This window comes from Aristolochia californica, unplaced genomic scaffold (assembly GCF_029961685.1).
Source record: "Aristolochia californica isolate CCGP_79_NKW_82.1479 unplaced genomic scaffold, dmAriCali1.0.hap1 SCAF_1, whole genome shotgun sequence".
Taxonomy (NCBI): domain Eukaryota; kingdom Viridiplantae; phylum Streptophyta; class Magnoliopsida; order Piperales; family Aristolochiaceae; genus Aristolochia; species Aristolochia californica.
The window spans coordinates 52,350,418-52,374,770 of record NW_027181770.1 but is presented as its reverse complement, the minus strand read 5'-3'; the positions used below and the strand labels follow the sequence as shown (position 1 = coordinate 52,374,770).

General features: G+C 38.1%; 1 protein-coding gene across 5 annotated transcripts in view; it reads right to left on the bottom strand.

Annotated features, from left to right (window-relative positions):
- The window catches only part of LOC137950547 (helicase protein MOM1-like), a 76,531-nt gene that overhangs the window by 1,816 nt on the left and 50,362 nt on the right, over positions 1–24,353 (bottom strand). For 4 of the 5 annotated variants that reach the window (XM_068797083.1, XM_068797093.1, XM_068797101.1 and 1 more), the window contains 9 exons: positions 24,135–24,272; positions 23,712–24,050; positions 23,316–23,486; positions 22,142–23,144; positions 21,654–21,862; positions 20,966–21,070; positions 19,021–20,247; positions 17,028–17,504; positions 16,726–16,930 (listed from right to left, as the gene is read on the bottom strand). In XM_068797083.1, the coding sequence (XP_068653184.1) occupies positions 16,726–16,930; positions 17,028–17,504; positions 19,021–20,247; positions 20,966–21,070; positions 21,654–21,862; positions 22,142–23,144; positions 23,316–23,486; positions 23,712–24,050; positions 24,135–24,272 (3,874 nt within the window). Of the gene's footprint in view, positions 1–16,725; positions 16,931–17,027; positions 17,505–19,020; positions 20,248–20,965; positions 21,071–21,653; positions 21,863–22,141; positions 23,145–23,315; positions 23,487–23,711; positions 24,051–24,134; positions 24,273–24,353 lie in introns of those variants that run through there. The other variant, XM_068797116.1, reaches the window with a different exon arrangement.

Sequence of the window (24,353 nt, the reverse complement as noted above, 5' to 3'; positions counted from 1 at the left end):
ATCTGAAATACGGTCGGCAGATCTAAGAATGTGATGCCACTTGACATATAACGAAGAGCTAATGCAGAGGATATCATCATAAAAATGGTGGAGCTTCCATGGGGGAGCAAGCCATCCAATAAAAATGGAGTCTCCCTCAGTGATCATTGAAGAGGAAAAGCGCTGGTAGTAGAGTCTGATTCCAGTGAAGAGAGCTGATATTTTTTCATGGACAGCATTGCGAAAACCAGCTGTACCAGAGATAACCAAATAGAAATACTAATTCACGATCATCAACAAAGCATTACAGGGCCACTGGACCAGGGATCCCAATAGAAATGCCATTGAAGTTCAATTTCATCCAACTGCGATCAAGGGGAATTCAGAAGAAGGCGGAAGGTGTTCTATGCAATTTACACACTTTTGCCAGCTTTTTTGGATGACTGTACTAGGAATGTGAGGAACAGTGCTGAATGATGCACCCATGAAAGAAAACACTGAATCATAGTTTCAATGACTACCCCAATTTTTCTTCTTTCACTATTGAACTATTGACTACCGTTACCAAAGAAAACTTCCAGAGAAAGCTGCCCACTTTGGAGAAGGGGCTGCTAATGCACTGAGAGAAGAAGTTGGCTAAAGGGGCTGGAATACTTGTTTGCTCAACTCTTTTACGATAGGTGCCCAAACTTGAAAGGGGAGAGGGCAGTTAAGAAAAAGATGATTGGCAGTTTCCTTAGTGTTTGTTAAAAAGCTTGCATAGATAGTTGAAGTGCCCTCTTTCGGATAGCTAATTGCAAGTTAAAAACATTTTCATGGATTACTGTCCAAATGAAGTGCATGACCTGGCAGGATGCCTTAGCTTTCAGGCTAATGCCCAGAGCAAGAAAAAGAGCAGAAGAAGAAAAGAAAAGAAAAGGAAGAAGAAGAAAGAGAAGACAAGAAGAACAAGCAAAGGACAAGAAGTGTGTCTGGTTCTCCTTTGTTTCTTGGTTTTCCGCTAATCGTGAAAGCGCTGAAAATTTCCTCATTGATTCTCGTGCATGGGTGTTGAAATTGTGTCTAGATCCATTGAAGCCTTAATTTTCTGATAAAAGACCAGCTTTTTTTCTGCTTTGATTTGGTTGGATTGGTTTAGAATCTCTCTGAAAGTCGAATCTTGGTTTTCAATCAACCTTGATCTGCAATAATTAAAATTGTTCAATGGATACTCTTTATTTATTTTGTTGTTTACCCTTTCTGGTATTACATTATTGTAAGGAGGGTATAATTTCTTCTGACTTCTCATTAACATATATATGTGTGTGTGTGTGGATCACATTTGTAACAGGGATATATATTATAATAGATTCCAAAAAGAGAGATTGGGGGAAGACTCATTGTAAAAAGTAAGAAGAAGAGAGGTAGAAGAGAGAGAATGAGAAGGAGAGAGCTTGGAGAAGAGAAAATGAGAAAATAAAACTAAAAATTCATGGCTGGCTTCCTCCAGCTTCTATTTATAGATTTAGGGTTGAGTAGGTGAGGCCAATTTACAACATTGCTCCTACGTGAAATCCTAATTCTCTATATCTCCTATTCTACGTGTCCCGTTTACATAAAATATGCTCCGTAGACATAGTTTGACTTGTAGAATAAGATTACATCAAGAAATATAAATAACGATAAGGTAAAATGACCAAAATGCCCCTGTTCTTGTTTTTCAACACTCCCCTCAAGCTGAAGAGTATATGTCGACCAATCCCAACTTGCCTAAAAAATTCAGGAATTCACGCTTTCCCAGTGCTTTAGTTAGGATTTCGTCGAGTTGATCACCAAACTGAACATACGGAGTAATTACTTCTTTCCTCATTATTACATCTCGGATGAAGGACAATCTACCTCTATATGTTTTGTTCTTTCATGAAAAATTGGATTATTTGCAATGAAGATTACTGACTAGTTATCACAATACATAGTTATAGGATCCTGCTGATCGAGGCCAAACTCTTGAACAACAGATTTTAACCACATTAGCTCACTGACAGTTTGGGCCATTCCTCTATATTCTACTTCTACACTGGACCGAGCAACAACATTCTGTTTTTTTACTTTTCCAGCTGACTAAATTTCCTCCGAAAAATATAGTATCCAGTGGCTGATTTCTTGTCAATTTTGGAGCCTGCTTAATTAGCATCAGAGTAAGCTTCATATGAGTGCATGCATGCTACCGTACCTTCTCTCAGCTCTCTTCTCTTTTCTGTCTTCTTTCTCTCTCTCCCTACTTCTTAATCTCTCAATAGAACAAAGATAATACAGATCACCATATTCATGGCTTTGAGGAGAAGCAAAACATGAAAGAAGAAAATACATACCTGAAGCAGCAAGAGTGGTAGAAGGTGAAGGTGAGACTAACTTACTCTCTAAGTTCCCTAAGGGTCTCATAATCTTTACTAGTAAACATAGGCTTCCTTTGGGGTGTGTGCAGAATAGGACCTGCTTCTTATCTGTCTGCACCTATCACTGATTGATTTGCCTTTGTCTAGTTTTGCTTGCCATGTAACTTCCAACATTCATTGACTATGTGATTAGTTCCGCCCCAAAAGTCATATAATTTGTTCAGACCCTCAACTGATTTGGACCATCAACACAACCACTGCAGCCTCAAGAGCCATGTCAACCACTCTACCTTGAGAAAGCAGAGCCAGGTTCTCTACCTCTGGTACTTGTGAGTCAGACCCTCTAACTAAAATCCTTAGCGTTGTAGCACAAACATCATTAGACGCAAGCTTCACTCACATGCCACAAAGATAGCACCTGACCTGCTTGAAGAGAATTCCATTGTGCTGGAGAAGAATAAGAAATGGATAGACTGACCACATTCAGGTTTCTTAAATTCACTGCTTTGATAACATGATAATTCTAAGATTGTTAGTTCTATGTTAGTGAAGAATCTAATAGTGAGATGGATTAAAGAAGGTAGTCAGGTAGAAGGAAAGGAGTTGCCACGTGGTGAGAGAAAGGGAGAGGAAGAAAAACGCATGAGGAAGAATGGGGAAGAACTCAACATGAGTGTTGAAAAACAAGAACAGGGATATTTTGGTTATTTTACCTTTTCATTATTTATATTTTTTAATGTTATCTTATTCTACATGTCAAACTATGTCTACGGACCAAATTTCATGTAAAGGGGACACGTAAAATAGGAGATATAGAGAATAAGGGTTTTCACTTAAAGTAGGGGCAATGTTGTAAATTGACCTCAACTACTCAACCCTAAATCTATAAATAGAAGTTGGAGGAAGTCCAACCATGAATTTTCAGTTTTATTTTCTCAATTTCTCTTCTCCAAGCTCTCTCCTTCTCATTTTCTCTCTTCAACCTTTCTTCTTCTTACTTTTTACATGGTATCAAAGCAGTAGCTCGCATTTAGGAAGCATCTTTGTGAGTTTTTTCTTTTGTTTGAAGCAGAAATCTATATAAAAGGAAGATTGTTTTCCGGTTTTTTGGTTAGTGGTTAATAAAAATCCAAAATTTTCTCCTTTTTTCTCTGCCTTAACCCTAGAGTTACTAGTCCTACTATTCTAAGAAAATATTCTGATCTTATTAGGCCTATCTCCAGCTGGTTGTATACAAGAAAGGAATCTGCCTTTCTATCGGGTGTTTCCCTTCATGAAAATTGGAGCTTGATCGCTTATATGGCGGGCCCTCATAGAACTCCGGTTATGGCTACCTGGGATCCTCTCCCAAGCGACTGAATCAAACTCAATTTTGATGGCAGTGCTTTAGCCTATCCTGGGCCAGTAGGAGCAGGTGGTGTTTTCAGAGACAACTATGGAGTTTCTATTCTCTCCTACACTGGGCCGGTGGGCATTGCCGACTCAAACACTGCTGAAGTGAATGCTCTTCTTTTTGGCCTTCAAATCGTCAAGGACCATCATCATGGTAAGCTGCTTATTGAAGGAGAGACCAAAGTTGTCATCAGCCGGTGCTGTAAAGAAAGTTAACCCCCCCCCCCCCCTCCCCCCTTGGCGCCATTGGCCTATCACTGATTGTATTACTGACATTGTGTCTTCAATTCATTGTAATTGGAATCTCATTCCTAGATCAGCCAATTCCTTGGCTGATAAATTGGCTAAATTCGGAACCTCCCAACAATCTCTCATTGTTTGGGAAGGCTTGCTCCCTTGTAATCTTGCTCGTTTGAGCTTTTGATTTAAAACAATTCAGCATCATTTCAAAAAAAAACAAAAAAAAAAAGAACATATTTTGTTGTTCTAAAGTGCCAAAAGAGGCTCTTTTTTATGCTGATCTGGAGGTGTCCGCCAAAATTCCAGAACTGTAACTGCTGACATCACCTACGCACTTGCTGACATCAGCCCTAGTGCAGGTTCCAGTGCACTTTCTTCTGAATTTAATCCCCTTGTTGGATTTTCTGGACTGTTTGATCTGAGCACATCTTATAACTGTCCTGATTGTTTTTTTACGTGGTGGAGCCCACTTGAACAGGTAGATTTGGAATTTTTTGAAGGGATTATTTGATCTTCTATATGTGATATGGCTGACTCTTGTGATGTCTACACTTCAGAAAAGGGGTCATATAATCCTGATGGTAAAGATATTATCATATTACCTCTGATTGGTTGAATGACGATAACTACCTTACTTGGTCCAGATCTATTAGAATGTACTTGAAAGGCAGAAAAAGTTGAAATTTATTAGATATGACCCTCTTGTTCCTCAGGATGATGATTGGGAGGCTGAAGACAGTCAAGTGATGACTTGGCTTGTCAACAACATGGAATCTAATATCAGGAGCCAAGTTATGAATTTTGAAACTACCAAGGCTATGTGGCTGTCCTTTCCAGAGAGCAATCTTTATGGACTTTATGGACAAGAGAGTGATCTTTCCAAGGTTTATGAATTATATACAGAATGTTTTGGCTTGAAAATGGGTTACAGAACTGTGACAGACTACTATAGTTCTTTTTTGAATATCTGGAAGGAAATTAATGTCTTTCATCCTTTTACTACGGATGAAAGGGAACTTCAAAAACAGCAGGGTCAACTCCTTGTGGCTAAATTTCTAGATGGATTGGGTGCTGAATTTGATAGCATAAAGGCACAAATTTTGGCCTCAGACAAAATACCTAACCTTTTTACTACATTTAATAGGGTACAGAGAGCTGAAAAGATTGTTGTGCCTAGTGTTGGAAAAGATACTAAAACGGGTGAAGTTACTGCCCTTAATACATCGGCTACAACATCTAATTCTATTGACACGTCCAATGGACGTACAAGGGCTGGTAGAGGCAGATGTAGAAATAATTCTAGCAGAGGATGAGGCCGAGGAGATGGTAAATTTGAGCGCAAGTCTGTTCACTATGGACGCACCAATCATTACTCAGATAGATGTTGGGAAAATTTTGGGAAGCCTGTGTGGGCAAATGCAAGTACACATGAAGGTACAACACCAGGGTCTAAAACTACAATCCCACTTGGCACTCCAGATGAATTACAAAAGCTGATCCAACAACAACAACAGATCTCACAGCAGCAGCAACAAATTTCCCAGCGTATGGCACAACTTTCTATTCCCTCTGAATCCTTAGCACACACGACTCCTAGTACTGGTATGTTTGCACCCTCAGGTTTTTGACTCCGGTGCTATAAAATACATGTCAGGTATGTCCTCACTATTTTCTGATTTAAAAGAGTCTGTTTACATTAAGCATTTATTCTTAATGATGGGTCAGTTTCACCAGTACAAGCAATGGGAAATGTTACCCCTGCACTTTTCTTTCACATCAATCTGCACTATTAGTTCCAAATTTTCATTTAAATCTGTTGTTTGTCAGTCAAGTGGTTAAGTCTATGAATTGTTCTCTCACATTTTACCCTACTCATTGTGTGTTTCAGGATCTTGCGAGGAGGAAGATGATTGGTTTCGCTTGTGAGAGAGGGAGACTATACTATCTAGACAACCACAATTCAGACAATACTTTACATGCCTACACATAGCTGATTCACCTCTTCAGTGGCATCTCAGACTTGGTCATCCATCCCCAGCGAAACTGATTCAAGTAGTTCTAGATCTTCCTTCTAGTATTACTTTCCAATGCGAGTCATGTCAACTGGGCAAGCATCACCAAAGTTCATTTTTTGTTTCATCTCATAAAACTAGTAAACCTTTTGAGCTTGTCCACTCAGATGTCTGTGGTCCTTGTCCTGTGACTAGTTAGTTTAGTCTTCTGTATTTTATTTCCTTTATTGACAATTTCAATAGATGTACTTGGATTTTTCTCATGAGAAAAAATTCTGAAGTTTTTTATGTCTTTCAGCTATTTTTTAATGAAATAAAGAATCAATTTGCAACTTGTATCCATATATTTTGTACAGACAATGGTCTTGAGTTTATGAATTGTAAATTTGGCTCTTTCTGTCAGTCACAAGGAACCATTCATCAGACTTCTCTGTGTTTACTCCACAACAAAATGGAGTTGCAACACGCAAGAATCGTCATTAACTTGAGGTAGCTCATACTATGCTGATTCACATGAATGTACCTAAGACTTACTGGAGTGATGCTGTTCTTATTGTCTACTTTCTGATAAATAGAATGTCGTCTTCTTTTCTTGATGGCAAGATCCTTATTCAGATTGTTTTACCTACTCAGTGACACCTCGGGTCTTTGGGTGTGTATGTTTTGCACATGTTTTTTTATCAGTCAAAGGATAAGTTGTCTCCATGGACTATCAAGTGTCTTTCTGGGGTATTCTCGAACACAGAAAGGCTACAAATGTTATTGTCTATCTATGAGAAAAACATTTGTTTTTGCTGATGTTACTTTTGTGAGGATGTTTCCTTCTATTGAATCTTCTACATCTGAATCGGTTCCACCTGAACCATCTATACCTACTCCGGTTATTCCTCTTCCAGTTGATGAATGTGCTCTAGCTTCATTAGATGCTCCTACTGAAAAACCATTGCAGGTATACCAGTGCCGACAACAACCTTCTCATTCTGATCTAGACTCCCTCCTCACATCCAACCATGACTCTTCATTGTCTCCTGATCCTGAGGTAAGTGATCTGCATCTTCCTATTGCCGTTCAGAAAGGTGTTCGTAAAGGTACCTGCCATCCTTTAGCTCATTTTGTCTCCTTCAATTCCGTGTCTGATAACTATAGTAAGTTTGCTTTGTCCATCTCCACTAGCACTATTCCTTCTTCAATGCGGGAAGCCTTATTGTAACCTCATTGAAAGAATGCCATGGATGTTGAGATGGAAGCATTAACAGATAGAAGGACTTGACTTATGTGACTTACCTCCAGGTGTTGCTGTAGTTGGATGTCGATGGGTCTATACTATTAAATATAACTCAGATGGATCGGTTGAACGGTATAAGGCTCGTCTTGTTGCAAAAGGGTATACACAAACATTTGGGGTGGATTTTTTGGGACTTTTTCTCCAGTTGTTTGCATGTCCTCCGTTCGTATACTTACTTCTGTTGCAGTCCATCATAGTTGGTCTCTATTCTAGCTAGATATTAAAAATGCCTTCTTATATGGTGACCTTGAGGAAGAAGTCTATATGGAGCAACCTCCAGGGTATGTTGCTCAGGGGGAGACACATAAGGTATGTCGACTAAAGAAGACTCTTTATGGCTTAAAACAGAGTCCACGAGGTTGGTTTGAAAATTTTAGCCAAGTGGTTATATCCATGGGATTTCGTAGAAGCCATTGTGATCACTCATTATTTATTCTGAAATGATCATTTGGAATTATTATATTATAGGTATATGAAGATGATATCATTCTGCCTGGGATTGACAAAGCAGGTATTGAAACAGTTAAATCCCAGTCGGTGAATCAATTTCAGACTAAGGATCTGATCAAATATTGCTGTGATTGATCTATTTTAAGATTTCCTATATTGGATTATTCGCTGGAATTTTGTTCTTAAATCATTTAGGGAAAAAAGCAAGTCAAAGATTGTGGTATTATCTTGCTAGTTGGCATAGGTGACATAGAAGGAAAATTTCCTTCTTTAATAAGATCTTCTAAGTTGTCCAACATCTCTTGAGTTTTGACTTGCTGGTATAATTCTTTATTAATTGAGAAAGATTGGAATCAATTTTACATGATGAAGATTAGCATGATCTCAGATATTACGTGCATAATCAAGGCTTGGTTTGGTTTGATTAGGGGATTGACTCGATTTAGATTGCTTCCTCTTTCTCTTTTTGGTTGGGTCAATTGTTTGAGTGGTTGCTTTGGTTCAAGTTGATAAAACAAGTGTCTTGAATATTTACTAGTGATGGGTGAAGATTATGTGAATATGAATGGTAAAAAGTGATTTGCTAAAGATTACCACAATACCCTTCAGAGGGTTATCAAATTACTTAAGTTGGGCTCAATCAGTTAAGAGATTCTTTATCACTAGAGATCTCTTAGGACATTTGTCTAAACCATCTCCACCCAATGATGAAGACGATCATTCCTATGTCAAATGGCTTAAGAATGACACACTTGTCATTAGTTGTTTCATTAACAGCATGGAGGAACATGTGGCAAACAATGTTGTCCACCTTGAGAGTGCAAGGTAGATATGGAATACTTGCTTCAAGTTGTATTCTCACACTGAAAGTTTACAGAAACTATATGATGTGTTTCAGAATAAGTTCACTACTAAACAAGGAGAGAACCTGCATGAGTTCTTGGCAAGATTTAGAGGGCTGATTCAGGAGTGGAAACTTGCTCCACCCCTATCAACCAATATATTTGTTCAAGAAAAACAAAGGGAGGCCTTAGCAGCTGCTATCTTATTGTCCAATATTAAGCCATATCTTGAAGTGGCCAAAATCCAACTACTTAGCTCCTCCGCACTTCCATCGTTCGATGAAATCAATGCAATTTTGCTTCGAATACCAGATTCTTCCTCCACCTCTCATATTGAAGTATCATCCGCTATGTATTCAGGAAAAAGGGGTGCATTTTCTACCACCCGAGGGCGTGGTAGAAATTACAGAGGTCGAGCAAGAGGTGGGAGGAACGGCTCTGGTCCTTCAAGATTAGACAATCGGGTATGCACTCACTGTGGTGGACTAAACCATCTCGTGGATACCTATTGAAAGCTTCATGGCAAACCAGACTAGGTCACTACCAACCAAGCCTTGGTTTAGAATGAGAAGAATGTTGCCTAATCCAAGTCACAACGAGGGAAGCAGACTCTCAGAGATGATGATTATGATCTCTTCTAAAAGATGAAAACTCTGATGGTAAACCAGACTAGGTCACTACCAACCAAGCCTTGGTTTAGAATGAGAAGAATGTTGCCTAATCCAAGTCACAACGAGGAAAGCAGACTCTCAGAGATGATGATTATGATCTCTTCTAAAAGATGAAAACTCTGATGGTATCTCATCCATCTTTTCCAACACCTTCAACTACTGTTGCTGCCACCACTACTTCAGGTATGCTTTCAACCACTTTCTCCTCTTCATCCTAGATTATCGACTCAGGGGCCTCCAAGCATCTTATAGGTAATAAAAATTTGTCACATTCTCTATCTCCATGTCTACCAAGTAAATTTGTTACCATTGCCGACAGATCCCAAATCAAAGTTCTTGGGAAGGGATCCTCGTTACACCATCTCTTCCACTTACTGACGTTTTATTTGTCCCTTAATTTCCTTTAAATATGTTATTTGTTAGCCAGTTAACCAAACATTTTAATTGCTCCATCACCTTCTCACCTTCATCTTGTGTCTTCTAGAATCAAACAACGAAGCAAGTGATTGGTGGTGGCCATGAACAAGGGGGTCTATATTACTTGAACCTACCTCTAGTCATTGCGATTGCCACTTCTCAAACAGAGGCAATGTTATGGCACGACCAACTTGGTCATCCATCCACCGCATCACTTAAGCACTTATTTTCATCCTTAAAAGCTTTAAAAAATTTCAATTGTGGAGCCTGTCAGTTAAGCAAACACAAGAGGACATCATATTCTCCTCGAACTGAACTTAAATGTGTTGCCTATTTTTCATTAATTCTTTCCGATGTATGGGAACCCTTAAGTGTCTCGAACATATCTCTAGTATTTTGTCACCTTTCTTTCTAAAGAGCAATATGAAATTTTCTCCATATTAAATCTTTTCATGCTATGGTGCCTACTCAGTTTGGAAAAAAAATACGTGTTTCGATCAGATAATGCTAAAGCGTATCTAACTAGTGATTTTCAATCCTTTGATGGCAATAATTGCATTATTTATCAAACATCATGTGCCTACACCCCTCAATAAAATGGTGTAGCTAAAAGCAAAAACCGATACCTCCTTGAAGTAGCTCGTGGCCTCCTCTACTCTATGAAGGTACCCTACTTTTATTGGCCACATGCCATTCTTACAGCTTGCTATCTTATTAATAGGCTACCTTCGTCATTTCTTAGCCATAAATCCCCAAAGTCATTATTATTTCTAAATGAAGACTTCTTTTCCCTTCCTTTAAAATTTTTGGTTGCACATCCTTTGTTCATATCACATCTCCTCAAAAGAGTAAACTTGAGCCGAAATCACTTGTGTATTTATTTTATTTTTTTGGTTACTCTCGTACCAAAAAATACTATGTTTGTTATAATCCCTCTCTTCGGAGGATAATTGTCTCGAGGGATGTCACCTTTTTTTAGGATACACCCTTTTATTCCTCAAAAGATGCACCCCCAGGTCTTTCATCAATGCCACCATCTCTGAAGTCAGTTGTGCCCCTTGATGTAGATCTATTTCAGCCCCCTGAAAACTCGGCCAACACCACACTAGTGGACTTTATGGATCCATCTAAGGTAAGTCCATATTCCCCTGTTGTATTTGGCCCACAATTTGATACTCGGCCCATAGACCTCCGAAAGGAGCCTCAGACTTACACTAGGCCTTCAACTTCTCATCCTATTTCAAACTTTGTTTCTCACCATCAATTGTCTTCTTCATGCTATCAGTTTCTTGCATCTATTTCTTCCATCTTTGTCCCACAGTTCTATCAAGAGGCTTTGAGACATCCAATATAGAAGGCTGCCATGGAAGAAGAAATGCATGCCTTATATAAGAATCAAACTCGGGCCCTTGTTCCTCTTCCTCCCAGCAAGAAACCCATGGGCTGCAAATGAGTTTTTACTATTAAACATAATCCAGATGGTTATGTTGCTCACCTCAAAGCCTGACTCGTTGCCAAGGGATACACTCGGTGTAATGGAGTGGATTATGAGGCAACTTCTTTCCTAGTGGCTAAATTAAACTCGGTATGCATCCTATTATCTCTAGTTGCTAATTCCTCTTGGCCGGTATTTCATTTGGATGTCAAAAATGCCGGACATAAAAGAGTAGATATATATGCATCACCCACCTGGTTTTGTGGTTGAGGGGGAGTTTGTATGCAAATTGAAAAAGTCTCTATATGGACTTAAACAATCTCCTCGGGCTTGGTTTGACAAATTTAGCAAAGCAATGTTATGATTTGGATTCAGTCGGTGCTCAGTAGATCATTTTGTCTTCATCAAGAATACCTTAAAAGGGAAAGTATTACAAGCAGTTTATGTGGATGATATCTTAACTAGTAGTGAAGCAGACAACATAAAAGAAGTCAAAGAAAAGATACACGAAGAATTTATAACAAAAAATTTGGACTTCTAAAATATTTTATGAGAACTGAGGTATTTCATTCCAAGCATGGAATTGTATTATCTCAGAGAAAGTATGTTTTAGATCTACTAGAAGACACATGGATGATGGGGAGTCGACCTGCAGATACTCCTATGGATGCTAATGTAGAGCTATGTGCAAATTGTAGAGAAGATGTGGTAGATATCAGAGGCTTGTGGGAAAGTTTATCTACCTCACGTTGACCAGACCAGATATGCACAAACCACAACTTACCCATTGGCAAGCCTTGGAGAGGATATTAAGATATTTAAAAGGAGCTCTGGGAAAAGGGTTTCTCTATGAGTATCATGGTCACTACAACATAAAAGGTTTCTCAGATGTACATTGGGCTAGATCACTCGATGATAGGAAGTCTACTTCAAGGTGTTGTACCTTAGTTGGAGGTAACCTAGTTACATGGAAAAGTAAAAAGAAGAATATGGTTGCAAGGTCCAGTACAGAGGTAGAGTACAGAGTTATGGCCAACACAGTCAGTGAACTCCTATGGATCAGATCCCTTCTTACTGAATTGGGATCCTATAAAGGAACTTCTATGGAATTATATGGTAACAACCAGGCAGCCATTCATATCACTTCAAATCCTGACTTCCATGAGAGGACAAAACACATTGAGGTAGACTGCCATTTTATACGGGAGAAATTTCAGGCTGGTATCTTATTTCTTAGTCATGCTTCATCACAAGGGCAAGTAGCAAAACCAGTCACATTCAAGATCTTAACTACTATATATGACAAGCTAGGTATCTATGATATTTTCTCCCCACCTGCTTGAGGGAGAGCGTTGGAAGACACCTCAAGTCGCATTAAGGTAATATGCATGCCCCCGTCAATGAGGTGGCATAAAGGGTAAATAAGTATTCTTCTCATAAGGACGGCACAAAGGTGTAATTATGTAAGATAATGTATGTCTACTTATGTTTTTTCTTTTCGAAAGCTTGTAGCCCTAAGGGCATTGTAGCCAATGTAACACTCTCTCATAAACTATAAATAGAGGCTCAAGGTGGGGTAGATCATTCAAGCCTTCCCCTCTTCTCTCAAATTCGTCCCTAGCCTTTCTCCCTTCTCCCAAACACTCACGAGCTCCATCTATCTCTACCCTTCTCTTCTTTCTTCCTCTCCTTTCTTCTCCTCTTTTTCTTCTTCCTCTCCTCTCTCACCACTTTGGTTGAGGACCTTATCATGGGATCCTAAATCAAACACACCTAAAAAAGGGTTGTTGTATAAGGCTGTTGTATAAGTCAATGGGCAATTAGAAATTCCAAGGTTTGCAGATGTTGATTGTGCGGATCAAAGTTGAATTGAACGTCTATGACTGGCTAATGTAAGTTTGTTGGAGGATTCCTCGTAACATGGAAAAGGACTATTGAAATATATCCAGAATCATTGTTTGTTGATAAAGTCCAGAGTCATTCTTTAATTGTCAAGATATGCCTAGATTCATTATATGTTGAAATATGTCAAGATTCATTATATGTTAAAATATGTCAAGATTCATTGTATGTTGAAATATGCCCAGATTCATTCTCTTATGTTATATATATTGTAGTTATTGTAGTTGTGATTAAATGAACGAAAATTGAAAAAGAAGCTTTTATTCTTCATTGTCTTCATGCTATCAGAACCTAGGCTCCAAATTCTTCTTTTTCACCAGCCTTCATTGCAATTAACCACCATTGTTTTTAGTCTTCATTTACCGGTCTTTATTTGCCGAAATCCTTTCCAAAGCCTTCATCACGGAACTTGTCTGTGTGAAAAGGTGCAACGACACTTTCTCTTGCCTATCAAGCTTTGCTACCACTGTGTCTGAAACTTTCAAGCCCTCAAGTGTTACAAACTACTATAACAAATTGAGAGGGTTACTTATAAAGATAGAATGTTTCAGCATGTGGAAATAGAATTTGCTGCAAACATGAAAAAAATAAAAGACATTGTTGAAGAGGGGCTCTTCTTGGGACTCAAATCCTAAATTCGACCAGGTATGTGACTGCGTTCTTGGTAAAGAACTTTCACTCATGTTCAAGGGCTTGAAAGTCAGAAAGATGAAAGGTGGCGAGACTATTGCAATAAGCCCAAAAATACTAGGGAATCATGCTAGAAGTTACATGGTAAACCTCCCAACTAGAACAACAAAGGTGGTAGAGGTATGCGCACTGTTACACAAGTTCAGAGGGCAATTCATCCTAGTAGTTCCAAGACATCTTTATCAATAACAAAAAACTAGAGCATCAATATGGACTATTGAATCAGTTTACATCTAATCCCAATACCTCTGTTACTAGTTCACTTGCTCAAATATGTAGTTTTCTTGTTGCCCTTAACTCCTTCTGATTACAGACGACCCTAATACACAGTTCTCAATAATCTCTCTCCCAAGGTGTTTGTTTGTGTTGTATTTGTTCATGTTCAAAATCATACCCTTAGTAAATTTGATCAAAGAGCTCGTAAAACGTATCTTTCTTAGATACTTACCAACTCAAAAGAGATATAAGTGTTTCGATCCTACAACCAACCAAGTCTAAGAAGAATATAAACTTATCGCTTATAGCTATTATGGACTGGCCATTGCAACAACTGGATGTGAAGAATGTTTTCCTTAATGATAAATTGAAAGAGGAAGTTTTTATCCATCTATGGTTCTACCTCCAAGATTTGAGGGCTAACTTGGCGCAAATAAATCTGTGAACTCAAAAGGTCACTCTATGGTTTTAAACAATCTCCTAGAGCATGGTTTGATCAGTTCATTAAGACTATAAAGAACTTTGGGGACCTTAGAAGCCAAGTAGATCACACTATGTTTTTTAAACACACTAATAGCGAGAATATTGTTAAACTTATTGTGTATGTGCATGATATTATCCTTCCAAGTGATGATCTTGTTGAATAGGAAAGCCTAAAGACCTTCTAGCCAAAGAATTTGAAATCAAAGATCTTGGATCGTTGAGGTATTTCTTAGGCATGGAAGTGGCAAGAAGTAAGGAATCTTGTCTCCAAGAAAATATATCTTAAATTTTCTCAATGTAGCTGGTATGCTAGGGTGCAAGCTAGTTGAAACACCTATGGATGCAAATTGCAAGCTATGTGCAAATGCCAATGCTGAGGTTGATAAGTGACAATATCAACCATTAGACATGAAATTGATTTATTTATCCTATACTTGACCTAGCATTGATTTTTGCAGTGAGTGTTGTGAGTCAATTCATGCACTTCCCTCATGAGGAGCACTTAAATGCAGTTTATAGGATTCTCAGATATCTTAAACAAACTCCAAGAAAAGGGATTATTCTTCAACAAGAGTGATAATGTAAGTGTTGAAGTATTCATTGATGTTGATTGGGTTGGAAGTATAAATGATAGGAGGTCTACATCTAGATATTGCACCTTTGTGAAAAAATCTAGTGACTTGGAGAAACAAAAAGCAGAATGTGGTGTATCGCACAAGTGATATGTCAACTTCTGTGAATAAAATGGCTTCTAAGTGAGTTGAAGATTGTGTTCAACCAGCCTATGAAGTTATACTCAGATAGAAAGGCAGCTATTAGTATTTCCCATAATCCAGTACAACAAGACAAAACAAAGCACATGAGATCAGTAGTCATTTTATCAAAGAACAGGTGGCAAATATCTTCCACCAAGAGTCTTCAATCATAGCAATTTGACTTCCTAATTGGCAAACTGGAAATGCTCAATATTTATAAACCAATTTGAGAAGTGCCAGATTCATTGTCTGTTGAAATATGCCCAAATTCATTATTTGTTGGAATATGTCCAAATTTATTCTTATTGTACAGATTCATAGTATGTTGAAATATGTCCAAAATCATTCTCCATTGTTGTATGTAATGAAGCCATTGTAGTTGTGGTTAAAATGAATGAAAATAGAAAAAGAAGTTTTTATTCTTCATTTTCTTCAAGTACAAAATAAATAGTTGCAACAAGATCAAGTACTAAAGCTAAGTGTAGAGCCATGGAGCAAACAACTTGTGAGTTGATGTACGTTAGTCTCTTGCGACCAAATTTGGATTTACTATGAAGAAGCCCATGGTGATGAGGTGTATTAACCAAGTTGTGATTTTCATTGCAAGCAATCCAATTTTCATGAATGTAAAGCATGTTAAAGTCGATTTTCACTTCATCAAAGATGTGGCTGTAAGTGGCAAGATCACAACTCTGTATGTCAAGTCTTTAGATCAACTCAATCATATCGTCACCAAAGCTCTTGGGAAGAAAGAACTTGTTTCATTTTGTAACAAGTTGGGAAAATTTAACGTCTACACACCAACTTGGGGAAGAGTGTTAAATCAGATACAGCAAGGTGTATTTAATTAACCAAAAGGATAGTTTAGATGTTTTAAACTACTTTATTACTCTGTCCTAAGAACACTTGTTAATATCTTTATTACCAGAATTTTTATGTTTCTAGAGCTGTCATATGTGTAGTTGAGGAGAGGGGCTTTTCAATAATTTCCATCTCAGCTAAGTTAATAACATATAAGACTGCTGGGGATCGAACTAGACCTCACCAAGAACCTCTCTATCGCTTGCAGAAACTCTCTTTCCTGTTCCTTTCTTCACAATTTCTCTCCTTTCTTGTCTCTCAAACACTAATAATCTACATCTCTACACTATTTTAAACTTTTAAAGATACTATATTTCACTCTATCCTGAGAATCATCTCATTGTGAAGAGAATAGACCACCACCACACCAACAAGCCACACAGGATTTTCAGTTATTTGAAGAAAGGATCAGGTAGCCATATCCTCGTAATTATGTTTCTTCCTCTTACCAGATTCAATCAAATAGATAGGATTACACCAGGATCTCCTTGTAGAAGGTCAGAAAATACAGAAATAAAAAGTCGAAAGCAAGGCATTTCATTAGCTTCATGGGAAGCATAGTGTAAAAGAAACAATTTTGTTGGAAGGACTAACATGTCCAAAACCTTGTCCCAACTGTTAAGAAAATAATTCAACTTAAGATTTGCAAGCTTCCACTAATATTTATACTTAAGTAAATAAAAGGAACCGGAATCCAACGACTATAATGTGTCCAGATACCTTGTTTTAAATGCACAGGCAGTCTGAGCTCATATTTGAACTTGCAAACCTCCGCCAATATTCTGTTCATATAAACCTTGTTGTAATGTGAATCAAGCACCAGCAGCCTCTGGTTGAGTCTCATCTCCACTTCCTGAATTAACCCATTATATTTCCTACGGATCTCTTCAATTTCCTTCTCACATTGTGACATGAGCTGGATTTTCTGTCAAATTGGAACAAACAAGGAACAAAAACTAAGACAGAAGCACATAAAAAACAAAAAAGGAACAGCAAACACCAAGAGAACTCAAAAGACACACCTCTTCCTCATGTGTCCTGGTAGCAACATCCTTTTCTCTACCTATTTTTGCCAATTCATTATGAAGTGGGTCTGGGTGGTGTAGCCGAGGCCGGCCAGCTGCTGAAGGGTGAATTGGGGGGGAACGAAAACTAGGTCCAGGAAGAACACTGGGATCAGGCAAAGTACCTGCTCTCCTAGAATTTGCAGACGCTAATAGTCTTTCTGAATGATTTAATTGCTTAGCAGGTAAAGTTGGACAAGTATTTGGTTCTCGTCTCTGAACTACAATTTGCTCAGAAGAACAGGATACCTCATTATTCTGCTGAAGTTCATTAATCATCATTAGGGAGTCATCCACTTCAGAAGATTCAATGGGCTGTGGGATTGAAACACTAGAGCCACACATTTGAAATGATGTTACATTAGGAATTTGAACCTCCACATTCTCCACTACTGCAACAGATGCAGGTGGTTGATTAGGTTCAACAGAAGGTACCTGATAAGAACAAAATTTATAAAACATTCCATTTAATGGATTATCCGGTCAGTAAATGTTCAAGCAAGTGTCACATATATGTTTGCGTAAGCATACAACCCTATTATGTAGAACACAATGTCTAAATGTTGAAGCATTAGGCAGTGTTATAGCTCTTCCACTGATTTGAAAAAGAACTTGTACGGAGAAACACCTCTATGGAAAAGGGACATTGCCTAAGTCTCGAGAAGTTACCAATAGGAAAGGTTGAATCACAAGTCTCGAGAAAGAAAGTAATACTGCTGCTTCCCCTTCCCAAGCTATGGTTACCAGTGGCATGGGGTAAAAAGAACCCCCTTTAAAACCAAGGAATGGGGAACACCCAAAAAGGGACAGGTATGGAATGGATTTTTCAAAACACGCTCCACAATAACAAGTTTCAAATAACTAATCAATATAAAAATGTGTTACTTTCTGGATATAAAACGTTTATTTCTTATGAACTGGTAAGAACATACTCTATATAGACCTTAAATACCAAAAAGTTATCCTAAAAAGCACAATAGTTTTTTTTAGAAAATGATGAAATCCATTCAGAGATAAGAAGAAAACTACAAATAAGGACAGCAACAAAATGAGCCTTACAGGACAGAAAATATAAACAGTTCAATCTGTATCTAGTGGAAAGAAATGAGACACAACAATATTCTGAAGCAAAACTCCATGCATAGCAAGAGAATCTGCTATGGAATTTGCATTTCCAACTACATGCTTCCATACAATCGAAGAACCTAGAAATAGAAAAGAAATCTTGTCAAAAAAAGAAAAATCACGAAGGAAGACTCCCCAAGGACATGAACCAGCGGATGACAACCAGCAAATCTCCTTGTACAATGATTAAAAAAAAGGACAAGTGATTGTATTAAATAGAGAAAACAGGATATTAGATTGAAATCAAGGCAGGTCTGTGTCCCACTGAGCATGGAGGCAAAAGGGTAAAATTTTAAAACATCATTGCAGGCAAGGGCAGGCACAGATTTTGCAAAGCTGATCCAATAACAACTCCCTCCCCCACAACTGATTTTCTCAAGCAACCAGAGCACCAAAAGTACTTAATAAGATTTTCAATATCTAAACAGACATTTGATGGTAAATAATTTTAAGAAAGACATTTGAAAAGCACCAAGCAGGCAAAGGGCAAGCACAGATTTGAAAAACTGATCCAATAACAATTCCTTCCCCTCAACTGATCCACCCGTGCAAACATAGCACCAAAGATACTTAAGATGGAATTTAAATACCTAACAACTCATTTAAAGGCTAAACAATGTAAGAAAGACAGTCGAAACACTGTAGTTCGGAACTTTGTGAACCCTAGTTCCATTAGGCATGGAGAAAAAAAGATAATTGACATTCAAAACACTGTAGGAGGGCAAAGCAGGTACAGGTTATGAAACCTGATACAGTTAAGACTTGCCCCTAACATACCTGAAAATTTATAGATTATCAACTGTTTAAAAGAGGACAGAGTTCATACCTCATGAGATAAAACAGGATCATCATGGCAAGAATCTGTTGATGACTTAGCCTTAGAGGAAGGAGGGACATTGTCTGCCCGAGAGGAATGAGGGATATTGTCCACCTGAGAGGAAGATCCCAAACTTGCACCCTCCAAGTTTTCTTGATTAAGAGGCCCTACTGCAGTGGCAGTAATGCTTTCTGAGTGCCCCATATTCATTCCATCATTCTCATCCTGAGGTGGTGCAGAAGTTGTGGTTGGTAATGCAGTAGGCACTAGAAGTTCTGCAGATCTAGAATCAACTTTAACAACAACCTGTGATTCTGGTACAGAGTCAAGGGTTGACAGCATACTTTCCAAATTACGGACTTCACTTTGTTCAGTAGTTTTCATGCACTCAATATCGAACCCAGTTTCTGACAGAGGAATGCTTTCTAATGACACTGGTAACCTTCCTGAATTCGCTTTCACCAAGTAAATAGCCTTCATGCTGTCCTCTTTTTGCCTTGCTTTGTACTGCATAAGCACAAGCTCTTTGTAGTAAGTATCAATGTGCTTGTCAAGTTCTTTCATCTTCTTAGAAAATTTCTCAATCAACAACTTCAGGTTATCTAATCGTTGCGAATAGTTTGCATAAGTAGCCCGAATAGAATCCACCTCCAACCTATGATCCCTTCTCATTTTCTCCTTTACCTCATCTTTATGTTTCTTGAATTCCAGAATTTCCTTCTTTTGCCTTTCAAGGATCTCTTTTTTTCTGCAGCTAAACGTTTTTTCAACTTGTCTACATAATTGTTCAATGGAGGTCTTATTTTCAGAACCTCCTCCAAAAGAAGATGTTACAGACCGCATATGATTACATCCTTGCCTTTCAAGGTCAGGTTTAACTAGTTCAAGTGGAGGGATATCATGCTCCAAAGGGACAGTATGGACAAAGTGGCTATAGCTTGATGGGCTTCCCCTGGCCTCCCCAGCAAGACACTGCGGATCAGATGCCACTGGTTCCAAATTCATTGCTTGTGAGGGATTTGATGGTGAAGTTGCTTGATTCTCCAGAGAATTCAACTTAGTAGAACTTCTCACCAAATTCATCTGGTGAGAGAACTTTTTCTTCAGCTGTCGCAACTTCTCATAAACTGATTCTGCTTCTTCCTCTTTGCACTCAAACTCCATGATTTGTTTCGCTCGCAGTAATGATTCTTTGTGATTCACTTTGTAATTCATTAAAGAAGCTGCTCTCCAACACTGAAAAGGTTGCATAACATTAAAGCCTGACTCAAATAGTAACAGCAACCAAACGCCACAAGCATGCAAGGCACTGTGGCTATAAATGCACAAAGGATAACGTTCATATCCGCATATTTCCCTATTAGGGAATGCACCACATATTTGTTGATCAAATAGCTCAGAATTTTTGCAGGAAGGATATAGAAATACTGCACAAAGAGAGAAAAGAAGGTACAACAAGAGCAGATTTCCATAGATTTTGGCATTATAATACAAATGAGCACAGCTCTTACCCCATACTTCCCTTCATTACTAGACAAGCCTTAGGCCATCTCTCATGACATTCTTGTCCTACAATATAAGGGTCTACAGCAGCGTCCATGTAGCAGGACTTCTCCTTGGTGAAATTATACTTCTTCCAAAAAACACAGTCAAAAAGAGCAAAATATGGATAAAACTAAAACCTGAGCAACAAAGATTTCTCTGCAGCACTATCCAGGCACAATCTATGGATAGTCTGCTTGTGAGATACCCATCTGGAATACAATCTTTAACTTTGGACAGGAAGCACAATTACGTCTGTTTCTTGTTAAAGTAAATCAAGAAGTTTGATGAAGGAATTGTTAATGAAACAGAACAGATTAATAGCATCCAATGTCGACAATGAAAAAACTATAAATACACAAAAGATGCATACAGATGCACTAGTTATGCATCATCAAAGATAGGTACTAACCAAAGAAATCATAAAAGCCTGTAGTATAGTCTTTGGTTCTTTATTGACATGATGGTTGTTCATAATGTATTCAAGAAACTTTGCCGCCATGTGCATGACCTCCTCCTGCAATTAGATTAAAAGATGCAACCAAGTCAAACATCTCTATGACAAACAGGAGTTTGGTGTAACATCATCCTCGTTAAAAACATTAATGACTGAAATGATCACTCAAAAACAATAAGAAGATCTTCTAGCACATAATGTCACAAAAACATTCAGGAGGGACACAAGAATTACATATAACAAGAAAATTAACAGACTCAGAATAACGAAGGACCCGTCAGACAAAAATTCTAGTACAGATCAAATCCAACTACCAGACAGGAATAGCTCAGTTGCTCAAGATGATCAGATTTTCAGAATTTTTTGAGATTGTGCACCTAGGGACAAAAGAAAAACTGAAGTAACCAACTTGGGAAACTGATACTCAAGATCCAGATAAACAGTCCAAAGTGTTTTTTTTCAAAAGAACAGTCCAATAAGAAGTATACCCAAAAAAAAAAAAACAGAAGAACAAGAAGAAAGACAGAGGGAGTACACTCATTTATGTTTTGAAAAGCGAGTACACTCATTTATTACAACCTGATTTGTTGTTAGTAAGGATAAAATCATCATCATGAAATGATAAGAAGTTAAGGATCCATACAGGGAGTTCCAGGGTTTCACAGAGTTTAGATATCTCTGGTTTCAACAAACTATGGAGGCTTTTTTGTGCATCACGCAATTTTCTGCAGCTCTCAGACTCAACCATGTGAAGTTCACCTACTTCCAAAGTGTCACGGCTTAAGTCATTTGATAAATTCAAAGGTTTTGGCAGAGGATGTTCTGCATTCTCAGCTCTAGCTCCCAGTATTCCTGTCAAGATAGAAGAAAATTTCAATTTGTTTCAAGGAGAGGATCATGTGTGAAAAAAAAAAACATTATGAATGAGTGAAATTTAAGGGGTATAAAAAAAACACTTGAAGAAAGCCCGATGCCAGATACCTAGCAACTTATTCTACTCAATTTTTGGAAAGGTAGCTACTTATTTGAAATTAGCACTTCATTATTTAGTAGGAAATTCTTTGAATAACAAATAAAGAAATATAAACAACTCATAGTAAATAGCAGACTCATTTGATCAGATACCATTACCTGGTTTCTCTTCAGCTGTGCATGAATCTGACTGGGGTTTTGTAAGCGAAGAAAAGGCAACATCAGAAATTTTAGCTTCCTTGCCTCCAGAAACTGCTTTCCGTTTTTGTTCTTCTATCCATGGCTGGAGAGTGATCGGATCCACAATGGTGCTGTTAACTACCTTATGGCATTTCCTTGTAAGTTCATCATTATCAGCTTCTACTTTCTCTGATAAACTATCTGCATATTTTGCTTTTTTCCGAGGCCTCTGAGATGCCTCAGGCAAATATTTCCACGAAGGAAACCTCTTCTTAAGTAATTTAGTCCAAAACACTGATGGTGGTCCATCATCGGCAACTAGCATTTCCCGTTCACCGAGTAAGAAACTGGTAGGAGACCACATTGCTCCACTGTGATGAACTTTTGACATGAGAGAGCAGATGTTAGATGGCTTGTCAGTTTTGCCTTCGTTTTGAAGTGCAGCAAGAATGTCCCGCACCATATCATCATAAGAAAACTTTTTTGTGTCTGTACTGGAGCTTTTATAAAAATGGAATTCATCAAGCTTATCAAACAGATACGATGCACCCCACATGAGCAACATGTGACTAGTGGTGTGGGTGATATTCTGTACATTGCTCTCAAGACTTGTGTCCTTGTTTGCAAGAATTAGAGCTTTTTCTTCCACTGTAAAAGGTGAATATAAACGGAAAACTTTTAGCTGATCGGTCCGTGAATCAATGTGGATCTTCTGTAATGCCCTCAAGTCATTCACTGGATTCCAGTCACTATCAAAAATGATAACAGCATCAACAGATGAGAGTTTGATACTGGAGCGGCATGCACGGTTCTCTAGTAGAAACACGAAACTCCCTCTCTCCAGGTTGTTGAAGATGTTCAAGGCATGTTGCCTCTTTGATGGAACCAACCCACTATCAACACGTTCATAAGAATCTTGACCAAATCTCTGCCGCACATAATCATCTAATATATCCCCAATCCCTCCAGATCCACTGATTGTCTGCATGAAATAAATTTTAGTAAGAATACCAATGAATTTTTTTCTAAAATAGTCTATAATTATTATTAAAGGAGGACAATTCAAAAGCCATCCACAAGATCAGAATTTTTGTTTATGAACTGCAAATTCACCAGAAAAAACAAGAGATCTAGGTATAGTGACCAAACTTGCCTGAAACAGGATCACTACTCTCAGCATTTTTTTTTTCACCTCAGAAAGAATCTTGTCAATAAGTTGAAGCTTGCCACTTGCATTAATCCCAACATCCAAAAGTATCTCCGGAACACCCTTCGCAAGTGTGGTTTGCAGTGATGGCTCAACAAGATAGGGATGGTCACAGCACTGCAATAATTACTTATTTAAGCTAACTAGAATTGCTATGGACTAGGCCAGACACACACTAAAGAATGAAATGCTTTTTTTGCAGAAGTGAAGAATGTGAAATATGAAAGCAGGAACAAGCATAAAATCAGGGATGTGTAAAAAAGAAAAACTTACAGGCCAGGGAATCTTGTATATCCAAGACACATATAAATGCAGTTTCTATAAAATAGATGGAAAACCAACCTTCCTAAGAGAAATTAGCATATCTCTAAGAGCTCCAACAGAATCATACTTTAAGCATGATTGAAGGGGCATGGAATTGTCAACAAGAGTACGACAGTATTGCTCCAACTGGATATCTGAAAGCAGGGAAGGCACCAAGTATTCAACAAAATTTGAGCTATCAGACTTCTTCTCAGACACAAGATACTGTGTAATGTTCTCAGACACAAGATACCGAGTGACTTTCTCTTTTAACATGAGAAGATTAGCAGCATCATTATTAATCAATTTGGCATTCAAATCACTCCCATGATCTGGCTCGAGGTGTGAGAGAAGGCTGAGGTATTCAGACATGTTATCCTTGACAAACAAAAACCGAAAAATAATGAGTCAGCTATAGATCACATCAGAATCAGGTATAGATAATATGAAGAAAGAAATAACCTTTATTTGAGAACTGGCAAGGAGAAGCTTAAAACCAGCTGTGAGCTTTCTTAGGTTTAAGTGTTTTAACAACCTTGGTCGTTGACATTCATCGACAATTATTGCTTCCCATCCAAAGCTCTCAAATGTATTTATGTCCTGCATACCACCACAATTAAAATTTATCCAGTGCTTACAATAATGAGTGTAAAAGTATTTATGGATTTAACATTTTTTAAA